This window comes from Octopus bimaculoides, chromosome 9, assembly GCF_046866305.1.
Source record: "Octopus bimaculoides isolate indiv1 chromosome 9, ASM4686630v1, whole genome shotgun sequence".
NCBI classification, from domain to species: Eukaryota; Metazoa; Mollusca; class Cephalopoda; order Octopoda; family Octopodidae; genus Octopus; species Octopus bimaculoides.
The window spans coordinates 10,766,351-10,778,844 of NC_142936.1; the positions used below are offsets into that span (position 1 = coordinate 10,766,351).

Consider the following 12,494-nt stretch of genomic DNA (forward strand, 5'->3'; position numbering starts at 1 on the left):
TAGAGTGGAGTAAAAAACTACAGATTGGTCCTTAGAGTAGTGGAAGAATGTTATTTTCTCGGATTAGTCATCCTTTACCTTATTTCCGGCCACTGACCGAGTATACGTGTGGAGACAGCCAAAAGAAGCATTTGACCCCGACTGCCTTCTTCTAACTGTTAAACATGGAGGACGATCTGTGATGATCTGGGGGACTATATCTTGGAAATCTGTCGGCCCAATGGTGTTCCTTCATGGCCAAATTAATAGTAAAGACTATTTAAGCATTTTATCTGATCAAATTCATCCTATGGTTGTGGAACTGTTTCCGGAGGGAACGCAATCTTTCAGGATGATAATGCACCAATTCAAACAGTTGAAGCTGTTACTGAATGGCACGAGGAACATTCTAGCGAAGTTGCACATCTTATCTGGCCACCGCAGTCCTTTGATCTCAATACTATTGAAAGGCTTGATTTTTAATGAATTTTAATTACCTTTTTCTGATGATATCTGAAAAGTAACAGCTTTAATTTGTTTGAAATTTTAAAGTGTTTCCATTATTAATTCTGAGTACAGAAACCACACCAACTCTAAACTGCATGCTTACTGTATACGTAGACACACAACGTTCTCCATCTACAAAACTGCGAATTTTCTCAACCAGCCTTGATGTCTGTTGTCCTTCTCCCTTCCGAACCTTTCATCGTCTCACAACTCCCCTTTACCGGCCATGAAAAAGATCTCTTATACACGTATTCCCGATGACAACTATCATAGTTTAGAAAGCTTTCAATGATATATTTGCTTTGGGTATAATATACAGATTGCTGTTTTGGACTAATACTTTTTCCGGCGCTAATAACAAATATGTATGTTACCATGTGTGTGTATGTATGTGTGTACGTACACACACACACACATACACACACACACACATACATACGCGCGCACGCACACACACACACACACACACAAACATACACGCATACAAGGGTCTGCTGAAAAGTTCATAGGCTGACCAAAATATTTTCATGGAATGTGACCAAATGAGGTTTATTTTTCAACATAGTGCTCCCTTGTGGTGAACACATATGTCATCAGTGTTGCGGTGCTTGGACCCCATTGGTGAAGAATCTTTTCTCCTGTTGGACAAGAAGTCGTCAACAGCAAATATAACGTCATCATTACTGCAATACTGGTTCCGAATCAAGTATTTTTTTTGCGTTGGGGAACAGGATGAGAGTCGGCAGGGGCCAAATCAGAAGAATAGGGAGTGTGATCAACCAGTTCAATGCCACAGTAACGCACAATAGCCATTAAACCCAAGAACTTTTGCGCTGGAGCACAAGACCTCTTTCGTCAGTTTTCCTCGGTGCTTGGTCTTAGCCTTTCGTAACTGCCCCAATATGTTGGCAAAATACTCTTCATTGTTGGTGTGCCCTTCTTAAAGATAGCCAGTAAACACAATGCCTTTTTTTCATCCCGCAAAACAGACCATCGACTCTCCCGCAGTTAAAATGATCTTGGCCTTCTTTGGAACAGGGAAGGAGGGTTTTTTCCACTGCATCGATTGTCTCTTTGACTCTCGCTCATCTTGGGTTAGGAAATATTAACGAGCCCAATATTCAGTTGGTACTTTTTTATAGACCTCGAAAGAGTGTAAGGCAAAATCGACTCCGGCGGCATTTGAACCCAGAACGTAAAGACGGACGAAATGCAGCTTAGCACTTTGTCTAGCGTGCTAACAATTCTGTCAACTCACTGTCTTAAGGTTAGGGTTAGGATTAGGGTTAACAATGATCTGAAGTTATATGCAAAAGATGACAAGGATCTGAAAGGGCTACTAGTAACTGTGAAAAAATTCAGCGATGACATCAATATGGAATTTGGTCTTGACAAATGTACAAAAGCTCCATTCAAACGTGGTAAACTGACAGCTAATTCCACGACCCAACTTCAACTTGAAGGTACATCAATCAAGGACTTGGATCAAGAATGTTTTATAAGTATCTCGGGGTGCACGAAAGGAAAGGGATTCAACACGGATCAATGAAAGTGAAGATCGGGAAAGAGTATTATAGACGTGTCAGAATGGTCCTAAAAATTGAACTAAACTCTCAGAATAGTGTTCGCTCTCTTCCCATTATCCACACAACTGAATAATACTAAGAAAGGGTATAACATCTTTGACCAGAAAATTAATCATCTGCTCTATATGGATGATCTAAAACTGTTTGCCAAAAACGAGAAAGAATTAGAAGAGCTCCTGAATATTGTCAAAGAATTCAGCTCTGATATAGGTATGGAATTCGGATTTGATAAATGTGCAAAGGCTACTTTCAAGGCAGGATAGTTCATAAAGGCAGAATACATAGATCTTGATACTACCACAGCTATTCGAAACCCAGACCAATCCGAAGTATACAAATGTCTGGGAATCAATGAAAGTGATGGTATCCAGTACTCTAAAATGAAAGAGAAAATCCACAAGGAATGTTACCTATAGGTAAGAATGGTCCTAAACTCAGAATTAAATGCTGCTAACAGAATTAATGCGACCAATTCTTTGGCCAAACCAGTAACCACATGTAGCTTCGGTATCATTAAGCGGAGTCTCACTGACATGCAGAATATGGACGGAAAGATCTGTAAAATCCTTACAAGGTACCGAATGCACCGTCCAAAATCAGGTGTAGACAGGATTTATCTCTCAAGAAAAATAGGTGGAAGAGGCCTGATACAGCTTGAACAGTCCTTCAAATCAGCAATAATAAACATAGAAACGTACTTTAATACAATAAGTGCCGTGTTTTTACGAACTGCACTAAAGCATGAAGATTCCAAGCAAGCTTTGGTCATGAAGCTTAGTAAGAAATTTAAAATGTCTCTTGGCCTACAGGTTAACAATAAGAATGACCAAAGATGCCCAAATACTGACAGACCTACCATTGCTTCTCATGATTTAGAAATTAACAATCAGAAAGACCAACGAAATTCAAATAGTGACAAACCTATCACTGATGCAAAAAAAAACATCAAATAAAATGCAAACAAGGCTTGCATGAATAATATCGAAGACAACTAGAAATGCGAACTCCTGCATGGAAAATACCTTCACCGCCTGTCCAAGCTAGATATTGATCAAAATCTAACACACCAATGTCTACAAGGGACAGGTCTGAAAAGGGAAACAGAAGGTTTTGTTATTGTAACGCAAGATCAGAGCTTACCTACCAGAAACTACTATGCAAACGTCCTTAAAGATGGATCTGACCCCTCGTGCAGAATTTGCGGAAAATTTACAGAGACAATTGGTCATGTCGTTTCTGGCTGCCTAGACCTCACTGAAAAGGAGTACCTCATAGGACATGATGGATTAAGGCAGTGGATCCACTGGAACGCTTGTAAATACTACAAAATTAAATTCCATGACAAGTGGTACAGACACTATCCAGAGGCTGTAGTAAATGGCGAGTGTGTCACCATCTTTTGGAACTTCCCAATACAAACAGAGAGAAAAGTTGACTCCGATCGACCAGACATTGTGATCAAGGACTACAGCAGAGGAACTTGTCTGTTAACAGATATGTCTGTCCCACAAGATCAAAATGATGATGATGATGATGATGATGATGATGATGATAATAATAAAAAAATGCAAGCTGTGTGGGATTTTAACATTCAGACTGACAGAGTAATAGAAGCTAGACAGCCTGATTTGGTAGTAGTAGATAAAGAGAATAGAAAGTGCCAAATAATTGACTTTACAGTCCTAAATGATGAAAAAATTAATATGAGAAGTATAGAAAAAAATAGCAAAGTACCAGGACCTAGCTATTGAATTACAGAGACTATGGAAAGTGTGGGTAAAATGTATCCCAGTAGTTATAGGGGCATTAGGAACTTTCCCTACAGATTTGAAAAGATGGACAAAGAAAATAGGCATAAAACCCAGTTCAATACAGCTGTAGAAAACAGTGTTATTTAGGGACAGCTAGGATACTTAGGAGGGTTCTTGGCATCTAAGGTTACTTGTTGTAGCCTGATGTTAGGATTCTTTTCTTTTCCAACAGTCTGATCTATTGAATGTATATGACTAATAATGATGATGATGATGATAATAATAACAACAACAACAACAACAACAACAACAATAATAATAATAATAATAATAATAATAATAATAATAATAATCCTTTCTATTATAATCACAAGGCCTGGAATTTGGTGGGAGGGAGTAAGTCGATAACATCTACCCCAGTATTCAACTGGTACTTAATTTACCATTTTGATTTTGATTTTGTCTTGACGAGTTCGAAAAACGAACGAAAGCGTTAATAAAGAATTATCGGTGCTGGTTTGTTTACGTTACAGTAACTTATCGGTTCAGTAAAAATAACGGAGTGCTCGAGTAAACTACTTTATTTGAAATACTACATTTAAGTCATGTATTGAGACTAGTCCTACAAGGTTAAAGAAGTAAAAGAATAAAAGAACAATCCTTCATGGAAGAGACAAATGACTTGGCAATTACTGTTATCGCTTTTTCGCTTACTCAATTTCCTCACAAAAAGGAATAATTAAATAGAAACACTCCAATATTGAGATAGTCACACCCACACACACATACAGATAATACTTTGAGACACACGACAGCACATGTGACACAGTCAAGAGTTGATTGAGAAGTGAAAATATGTTGTTGGTTTACTTATAGTTCGAACAATACATAACGTGTCACTAGATCACGTTGACAATGAAGTTATTGTTTTCTGAGTGTCGTATTTATTTTCTTCTATTAGAAAAGATAAAATGCGTTGAAATATTTCTGAAATATTACAATGTTTTTCATTTTACTTAATTTTTATGAATAAATCTTTCGTTGAAAACTTCTCCTAATTAGTTTCGTTTAAAGGTCTCTTTATAATTCTCGGAGCGTAGGCCCGTTTATACTGTTAATAATAACTGGAAGGCAGCAAGCTACTAGAATCATTATTACACCGCGAAAAATGCTTAGCGGCATTTCGTTCGTCTTTACGTTTTCAGTTTAAATTCTGCCGGTGTCAACTTTGCCTTTCATTCTTTCGGCATCGATAAAGTAAGTACCAGTTGAGCACTGGGGTCGATGTAATCCATTGACCCGTTTCCTCGAAATTTCAGGCCTAGTGCCTATAGCAGAAACGAATAACAGCTGGAAAGTAGCAAGCTAGTACAATCTGGGATCGTGTTATTAATTTGATCTCTTTTCCAAAATTTCAGACTTTGTGCCTATAGTAGAAAGAATTATTATTAGTAGCTGGAACCGAAAGCGGCGAACTGGCAGAATCATTAGCATAGCGGGCAAAATGTTTAGCGGCATTTCATCCGTCCTTAAGTTCTGAGTTTTATTTCCACTGATGTCGACTTTACCTTTCATCCTTTCGGAATCGATAAAATAAGTACCAGATGAGTACTGGGGTCGATGTAATCGACTTACGTGAAACTGCTGGCCTTACACCAAAATTTGAAACCAGTAATGGTTGGAACCTTTAAGAGAGTAAACAAGTAAAGAGATATGAAAACTACCATGAGGTTTCAAATATTAATCGTGCCTTAATCTTGTCTGAGAGCTGTAGTTATAAGAGATAGAATTTATTGGATATTACCTGCTATTTTCGCAAGTCTTTCGCGGGCAGTGCATTTCGCTAATGTTCAACTCGAACAGTTTAAGGTGACGGCTGTAAGGGGAGGGACGACTGTAAGGGGAGGGACGACTGTAAGGGGAGGGACGACTAAAAACTGTCTGCTGGGGAAAAAATTACATATATATTATATTCATATATATAATATATATGTATATATATAATATATATATAATATATATAAAATATAATATGTATATAATATATATTATATATATATAATATATATATAGATAATATAATATATAATATATATATATAATATATATAACATATATAACATATATATATAATATACATATATATATATAATATATATATGTAATATATATATATAATATATATGTATATAATATATATATATATATATATATATATATATATATATATATATATATATATATATATATATATAATATATATATATATATATATAATATATATATATATATATATATATATATATATATATATATATATATATATATATATATATATATATATATATATAATATATATATATATATGTAATATATATGTATATGGAATATATATATGTAACATGATATATATATATATTATATATATAATACGATATATATATATGATTTATATAATATATATATATATATATATATATGTAATATATATGTATATGGAATATATATATGTAACATGATATATATATATATATTATATATATAATACGATATATATATATGATTTATATAATATATATATATATATATAATATATATATACATATGTAATATATATGTATATGGAATATATATATATATATATATATATATATATATATATATATATATGCATATATATGCATGCGTGTGAGCGTGTATGTGTGTATACATGAGTTCATGTATTGTATATGTGTATTTATGTATTGCATATGAAAGAACTTTTTATGTATATAACATTATTTGAACTTTTGCAGATGAAGAGTCTTGTCGCAGCCAAATCAGAATTCAAAAGAAACAAGGAAAAGTTAAGCAAACTCTATAAGAAATATATTGATATATTGAACACTACCTTCCCGTGTATGATAAATCACCTTACCTCCGAAGATATCATAGCAAATGCTGCCAAAAACATCCAAGAAACACAGAACGCATTAAACGATACTCAATGCACCATTATTTTTACAGGTATGTGCAATTTATGATTTTATTTACTGTCTAAATCTCATGCAACTATAAAGTTTCGTCTTTAGCACTTAGATAAGCCTTAGTTGGTGGTACGCTCTCCTGCCTTGCTGTCTGAAACTCAGATTCGTTTTTCAATTGACTAATAAATTACAGAAAATAAAATTCTCACTTCCCACCCCATTGAAGGAAATGGTACTGATAAACTGTTGAGGGATAACTCTTATCACAAAAGAAAGATGAAAGATAGAAACTCTAATATGTAGGTTAAATGTGTTTTTAAATCTTTATGTATATTTAATTCAATAGGGTTACATCAATGATGCTGTTACTGCACCTTTTGTTGGAATAGCCCACAGTCGAGCTTGATTCGTTTGAAAGCACATACATTATTTTAAGCTTTATAAGAACGCGAAAAACGAATAAAGAATAAGTGGAAGAAGTTAAAGGGTTACAATTAAATTGGAATTGAGACCATTAAGTCCATGATCTCAATCCAGTAATCGCCTCATTACTTTATGTTCTGGATTCTGTTCCAGTGGAGATTGACTAAGACTTCCATCATTTACAGTCATATACTGAGGTCGGCTTAAAGGAATATTTGTTTCCCTCTAACACCTGGTCATGCGCCAATGTTAGAAATCATTATTGAATTACCATCAATACATGTTAGTGACAGGGAGAAAAGATAACACAGATAAGAAACAAGTCAACGAGGATTTCGTGCAGGGGGGGCAAGGATTCAGTTGAGTGTTTAATATGGTGAGGCACGAGACTGAAGAGACCGGAAGGAATTAGTTGCCCTCTGCAACCTGAAAGATATTTCCTCATCCAGGGAGCAAGAACGGCTGAGCGTGCTGCCCAGGTAGACAAACTTGTCTACTACCTTCAGAATTGTTCCTTCAACCAAGATAGCTGGTTTCACATATGGATTTCCTGGTGCAGGCTGGAACATTACAACAGTCTTGTCCAGGCTAATGCTGAGTCCAAATGCCTTGCAAGAAGCAGAAATGCAATACATGAGTATTGCATGTCATCCACTGTATGAGTGACTAAGTCACAGTCATCTGCATAAAGGAGGTCACGAATAATAGACTGGAGAACCTTTGAATTGGCAGCAAATCGGCGAAGATTAAAGAGGCGGCCAGAAGATCGATATCTGACATATATTCCCAGAGAGCTAACCTTAGCAAAAACATGAGTAAGAGCAGCAGCAAAGTACAAAGAAAAGAGAGTTGGGGCAAGGATGTCACCCTGCTTGACACCATTCTCTACAGGGTATATACATATATATATATATATATATATCGAGAGAGAGAGAGAGAGAGAGAGAGAGAGAGGGAGAGAGAGAGAGAGAGAGGGAGAGAGAGAGAGAGAGAAAGAGTGAGAGACATTATACACTTGCACGCGCGCGCGCACAGGCACAGGCACACACACACACACACACACACACACACACGTTCACACACATACATAAATATATGCATGGCTTTTTATTGTTCATTTTTTTACATGCTTCTCTTTGCTTCTGACAGGTGAAACTGGAGCTGGTAAAAGTACCCTGTTAAATGTTATATTAAGAGATTCGGTGTTACCCCATCATGCAATTAGTTGCACATCCACTATCTGTATGATCAAGTACGGAGAAAAAAGACATATGAAAGTCAGATATAATAATGGTCAAGTGAAAGAATTTGATATTGAAGACAACGAAGAATCACGAACAAAAATAGAGGACGCTTTGTTTCAACGAGCCGACCGTGAAAAAGGTTCTGATATCAGATCTGTTGAATTACAACTTCCCAGTCAAATTTTAAATGTAAGATATTTTCTCTTCAATTTACACATTAGCATAATTTGATTTGCATTTTGTGTCATAATGGTACGTTCCCTATTTTAATAGAAAACTAAATTGGGCGCATTGGATGAAAGTTATTGAAAAATATTAGAAAAAATTGTGATAGCTCTTGATGGAGGTGTGTGATTTTATACTAGATGCTGTCTATAATATAAATCATCTGAAGATGTAGATTTATTCAAATTTTAGAACGGCATATATTTAAACTTTATTTGGAGTTTGGAGATTGTCGACTGCTGCTAAAATCTGATGTTTTGTGAATATAACAATCTTATAGAACAGGTTTCTCGCGAATGAATAATGACCTAGAATTTTTCACTTTCAAAGCTGTTAATGAGTTTAGAGTATGCTGTTCTTTTTCCTAAGACTAAGTTGCGTTTGAGTTTTGATGTTACTAAACATCCAAATTGTCAAATATCTACTGAAATATCTAGTGATATCCAGATTGTCAAATATCTACTCAAAGTTCTTGTGAAGGCTGTCAATGTTGGAATAAAGTGGAGAGGTGCAAATATTATCAATGGGTAATACTTTTATTTGAAATTGAATGCGGACTAGAATCTTATGTCATCTGAACTGGATCAAATTAAGAAAACTTTAAGATCAACAAAGAAGAGAAAAAGGATATAAATGAGGTTCATGAAGAACGAAGAACAAAAGTTTTGTGCGAGTATAGTTGTAGCTTTAGAACAATTTCATTAATCCAAACCCTATTCTTTATGTGAAAAATACTTGATGAGAACGTTTGCATAATGGCAGTATCAAAAAATTAGTTTTTGTATTTAGTTCAATAAAGAAACATTTGCTTCTCAGTACAAGGCATAGCAATTTTTAAAATGGTAAGGATTTATATAAACAATGTTATTAATTGTGTAATTGAAAACCAAGGAAATGCTAAGATGCTTTTCTGAAACAGATGGTGTATTTATTCTCTAAATTTATAAAAAAAATTAAATCTAAGTTATTTCACAAACACACTGGAAAGGTAAGTTTTCACAGATGTGCAATTGTGTATTGTTGTTTGACCGCTGGTCAACACTATTCTACCAAACCAATGTCAAGTGTATTTTTAATCGGGTGCGTATTTTAACGCATCCTTTTCTTTTAAAAAAATTGGCCGGGCGTAATATGAGGGAAGGTTTAGTTGATAATTGCAGCGGATCGAGTGGTGGTGTATAAGATCCCTCGTTGGTCTGTACAAATATAAGTACGAAGGAAATGTGCCTTGACTCAGGCATAAAATAAGGTAGCAGTTATTAATGTTTTTATATGATTCGTGTGCATAAATTCTGATACACTTGTCACTTAACCTTTTTTTCAGTGTGGTTTGATTTTTGTTGATACTCCTGGAATTGGGGAAAACGATGCAATGGAAGAAATTCTTACGAATTTTATACGAGAGCATCAGATTCAAGGGTTTATATATGTCGTAAAAGTCGATGGAGCAGCCGGTGGAATCCAAGAAGACAGGGTAAGAAAGGTTTACTAAATTATGGAGACTCATTACAACAGTGAGAAAACCTGTGGTTATACTTGTGCCGGGTCAAAAGTCTGCTGGATTTTATATACCGAAGTGTTAGTGATCCTGAGTAATCTAAAAGGAAAAAAAAACAAACAAACTATATATAATCGATAGCTTTGATATTTTTCAGTTATCTATACTAATTTCTTTTTTAAACACAGTCGGATTCTGTAGTATTACATTATAATTTAATGCAGTATTGTTCTGGTTAAATACTAACGCAGCTCTCGTAACGACGTTGGTCATTTTGATAATATAAAGCAGTGAGTTACTTTATAAGAATAATGTGGCGGGCTGTCCATCAGTCGGATACGACTTATTCGATGCTTTGTATATCTTTGGGTTTCGAATATGAAATTTTATTATTTTTTTTTTTTTGCTTTTTACTTGTTTGAGTCATTAAATTACGGCCATGTTTGAGCACTCTCTCGAAGGGTTTAGTCGAATAAATCGACTCCAGTGCTTATGTTTGAAACTCATTCTGTCCGTATTTTTTTGCTGAACCGCTAATTTACGGAGACGCAAACAAACTAAGACCGGTTGCCAAGCGGTGTTAAGGACAAACACAAACACAGACACACATGCACACACACATACATACACAGCGGGTTTCTTTCAATTTTCATCTACCATTCGCAAATCTTTAGTCAGCTGAGAGCTATAACAGAAGACAGTTGCCCAAGGAACCATGCAGCGGGACTGAACACGAAAACATGTACTTCACAAATTGTATCGAAATATCTCCTAATGGCAATTTATATAAATTGAATATTGTAGTCTTGTTGTTGTTGTTGTTGTTGTTGTTGTTGTTGTTGTTGTTGTTGTTGTTGTTGTTGTTGTTGTTGTTGTTGTTGTTGTTGTTGTTGTTGTTGTTGTTGTTGTTGTTGTTGTTGTTCTTCTTCTTCTTCTTCTTCTTCTTCTTCTTCTTCTTCTTCTTCTTCTTCTTCTTCTTCTTCTTCTTCTTCTTCTTCTTCTTCTTCTTCTTCTTCTTCTTCTTCTTCTTCTTCTTCTTCTTTCAGTTACTACATATTGAAGACTTGTCCTATAATTTATTGACATTGCTGAAGCTATTTAGAAAATATCATACTTCCCATTTACTATCACCTAAATGTAGGGCCTTTGTACTAAGTTAAAAACATCATATTTTTCTACTGCTACCTTAAGGCAAACATTTAGAACTCGTGGCAGTTTTTATAGTATTAAGCACAAGAAAGACATTTTTCTTTTGAAATGTTGTTCGTTGTATCAGGCAGATAGATAAATCTTTTAAAGTTAGCTTATGATTATAGTTTCAGGTCACTAACCTTTTCAATAATTCTTCATTATAAGATATTTTTTAAACTATTAAATTAAATATATATTTTATTGTCGTATTCTTTTCTTCAAACAGATTTTGAAACTAATGAAAATTGTAATTGAGAAACAGAATTACTCAAAATCAAACCATGCAGAAACGTGTTTGTACGACACGGCAACAACATTGTTTGTCTTTAATCGCTGGGACTTAGTGTCTGATGAAGACAAGATACATGTGCGGGATTACGTTGAAAAACGACTGAAGAAATGCTCTCCAAACATAGATGACAATGAAATTATGTTCATGTCAGCGACATCTGTGATGCGGCAGTTAGAAAACGGCTTTGTTACTACACCTTACACAGAACTTATTAAAGGGATCAGGCAAATGATGGAGAAAACCGCATTCATTATTTTAAAACGATTCTACAGGTAGACTATAATTCTTATTCCAATTTAAAATTATATTTTGATATAACTTGACACCAACATTATTCAAAATAATATGGATTAACTTAACTATTTTAAAGATGCTTGTCATTAAACGAGTGTTAGAATAATGGATGTTAAATTCCCTGTAGCAAAACAGCAGTATCTATTTTATAACTTTTATTCAATTATATATACGAGTTTAAATATACAATACTTGGAAACTTTTAAAAGGGTCACGCACAGTACCCTTCCATTTCTTACTAAGCCAAAAAGCTAAAGAAGATAAAAAATAAATAAAATATAATTGATTGTAGCTGCAATGACGCACCTATTGGTATTGATTGTTCCTGTTTTCGGATGCATGATAAGCAACTTTCCACCTATTATCTAACTTTTCACAAAACAGGTCACTCATTCTTGGACAAAGAATACGCAAGGAAAAGAAATATAAAATTAATATTCAAATAATTCACTTCATTTCCGTTATCGTTATTTTACGTAAAAAGTATTTTACGGAAAAACATATTTAAATATAAAACGAATATTTCGTTGCTCTACAT

General features: G+C 34.4%; 1 protein-coding gene across 2 annotated transcripts in view; it reads left to right on the forward strand.

Moving 5' to 3' along the window:
- The window catches only part of LOC106877344 (uncharacterized), a 37,303-nt gene that overhangs the window by 15,324 nt on the left and 9,485 nt on the right, over positions 1-12,494 (forward strand). For both annotated transcript variants that reach the window (XM_014926224.3, XM_014926225.3), the window contains exons 3-6: positions 6,619-6,829; positions 8,362-8,645; positions 10,006-10,155; positions 11,597-11,934. In XM_014926224.3, coding sequence (XP_014781710.2) covers positions 6,619-6,829; positions 8,362-8,645; positions 10,006-10,155; positions 11,597-11,934 — 983 coding nt within the window. The remainder of the gene's footprint in view (positions 1-6,618; positions 6,830-8,361; positions 8,646-10,005; positions 10,156-11,596; positions 11,935-12,494) is intronic.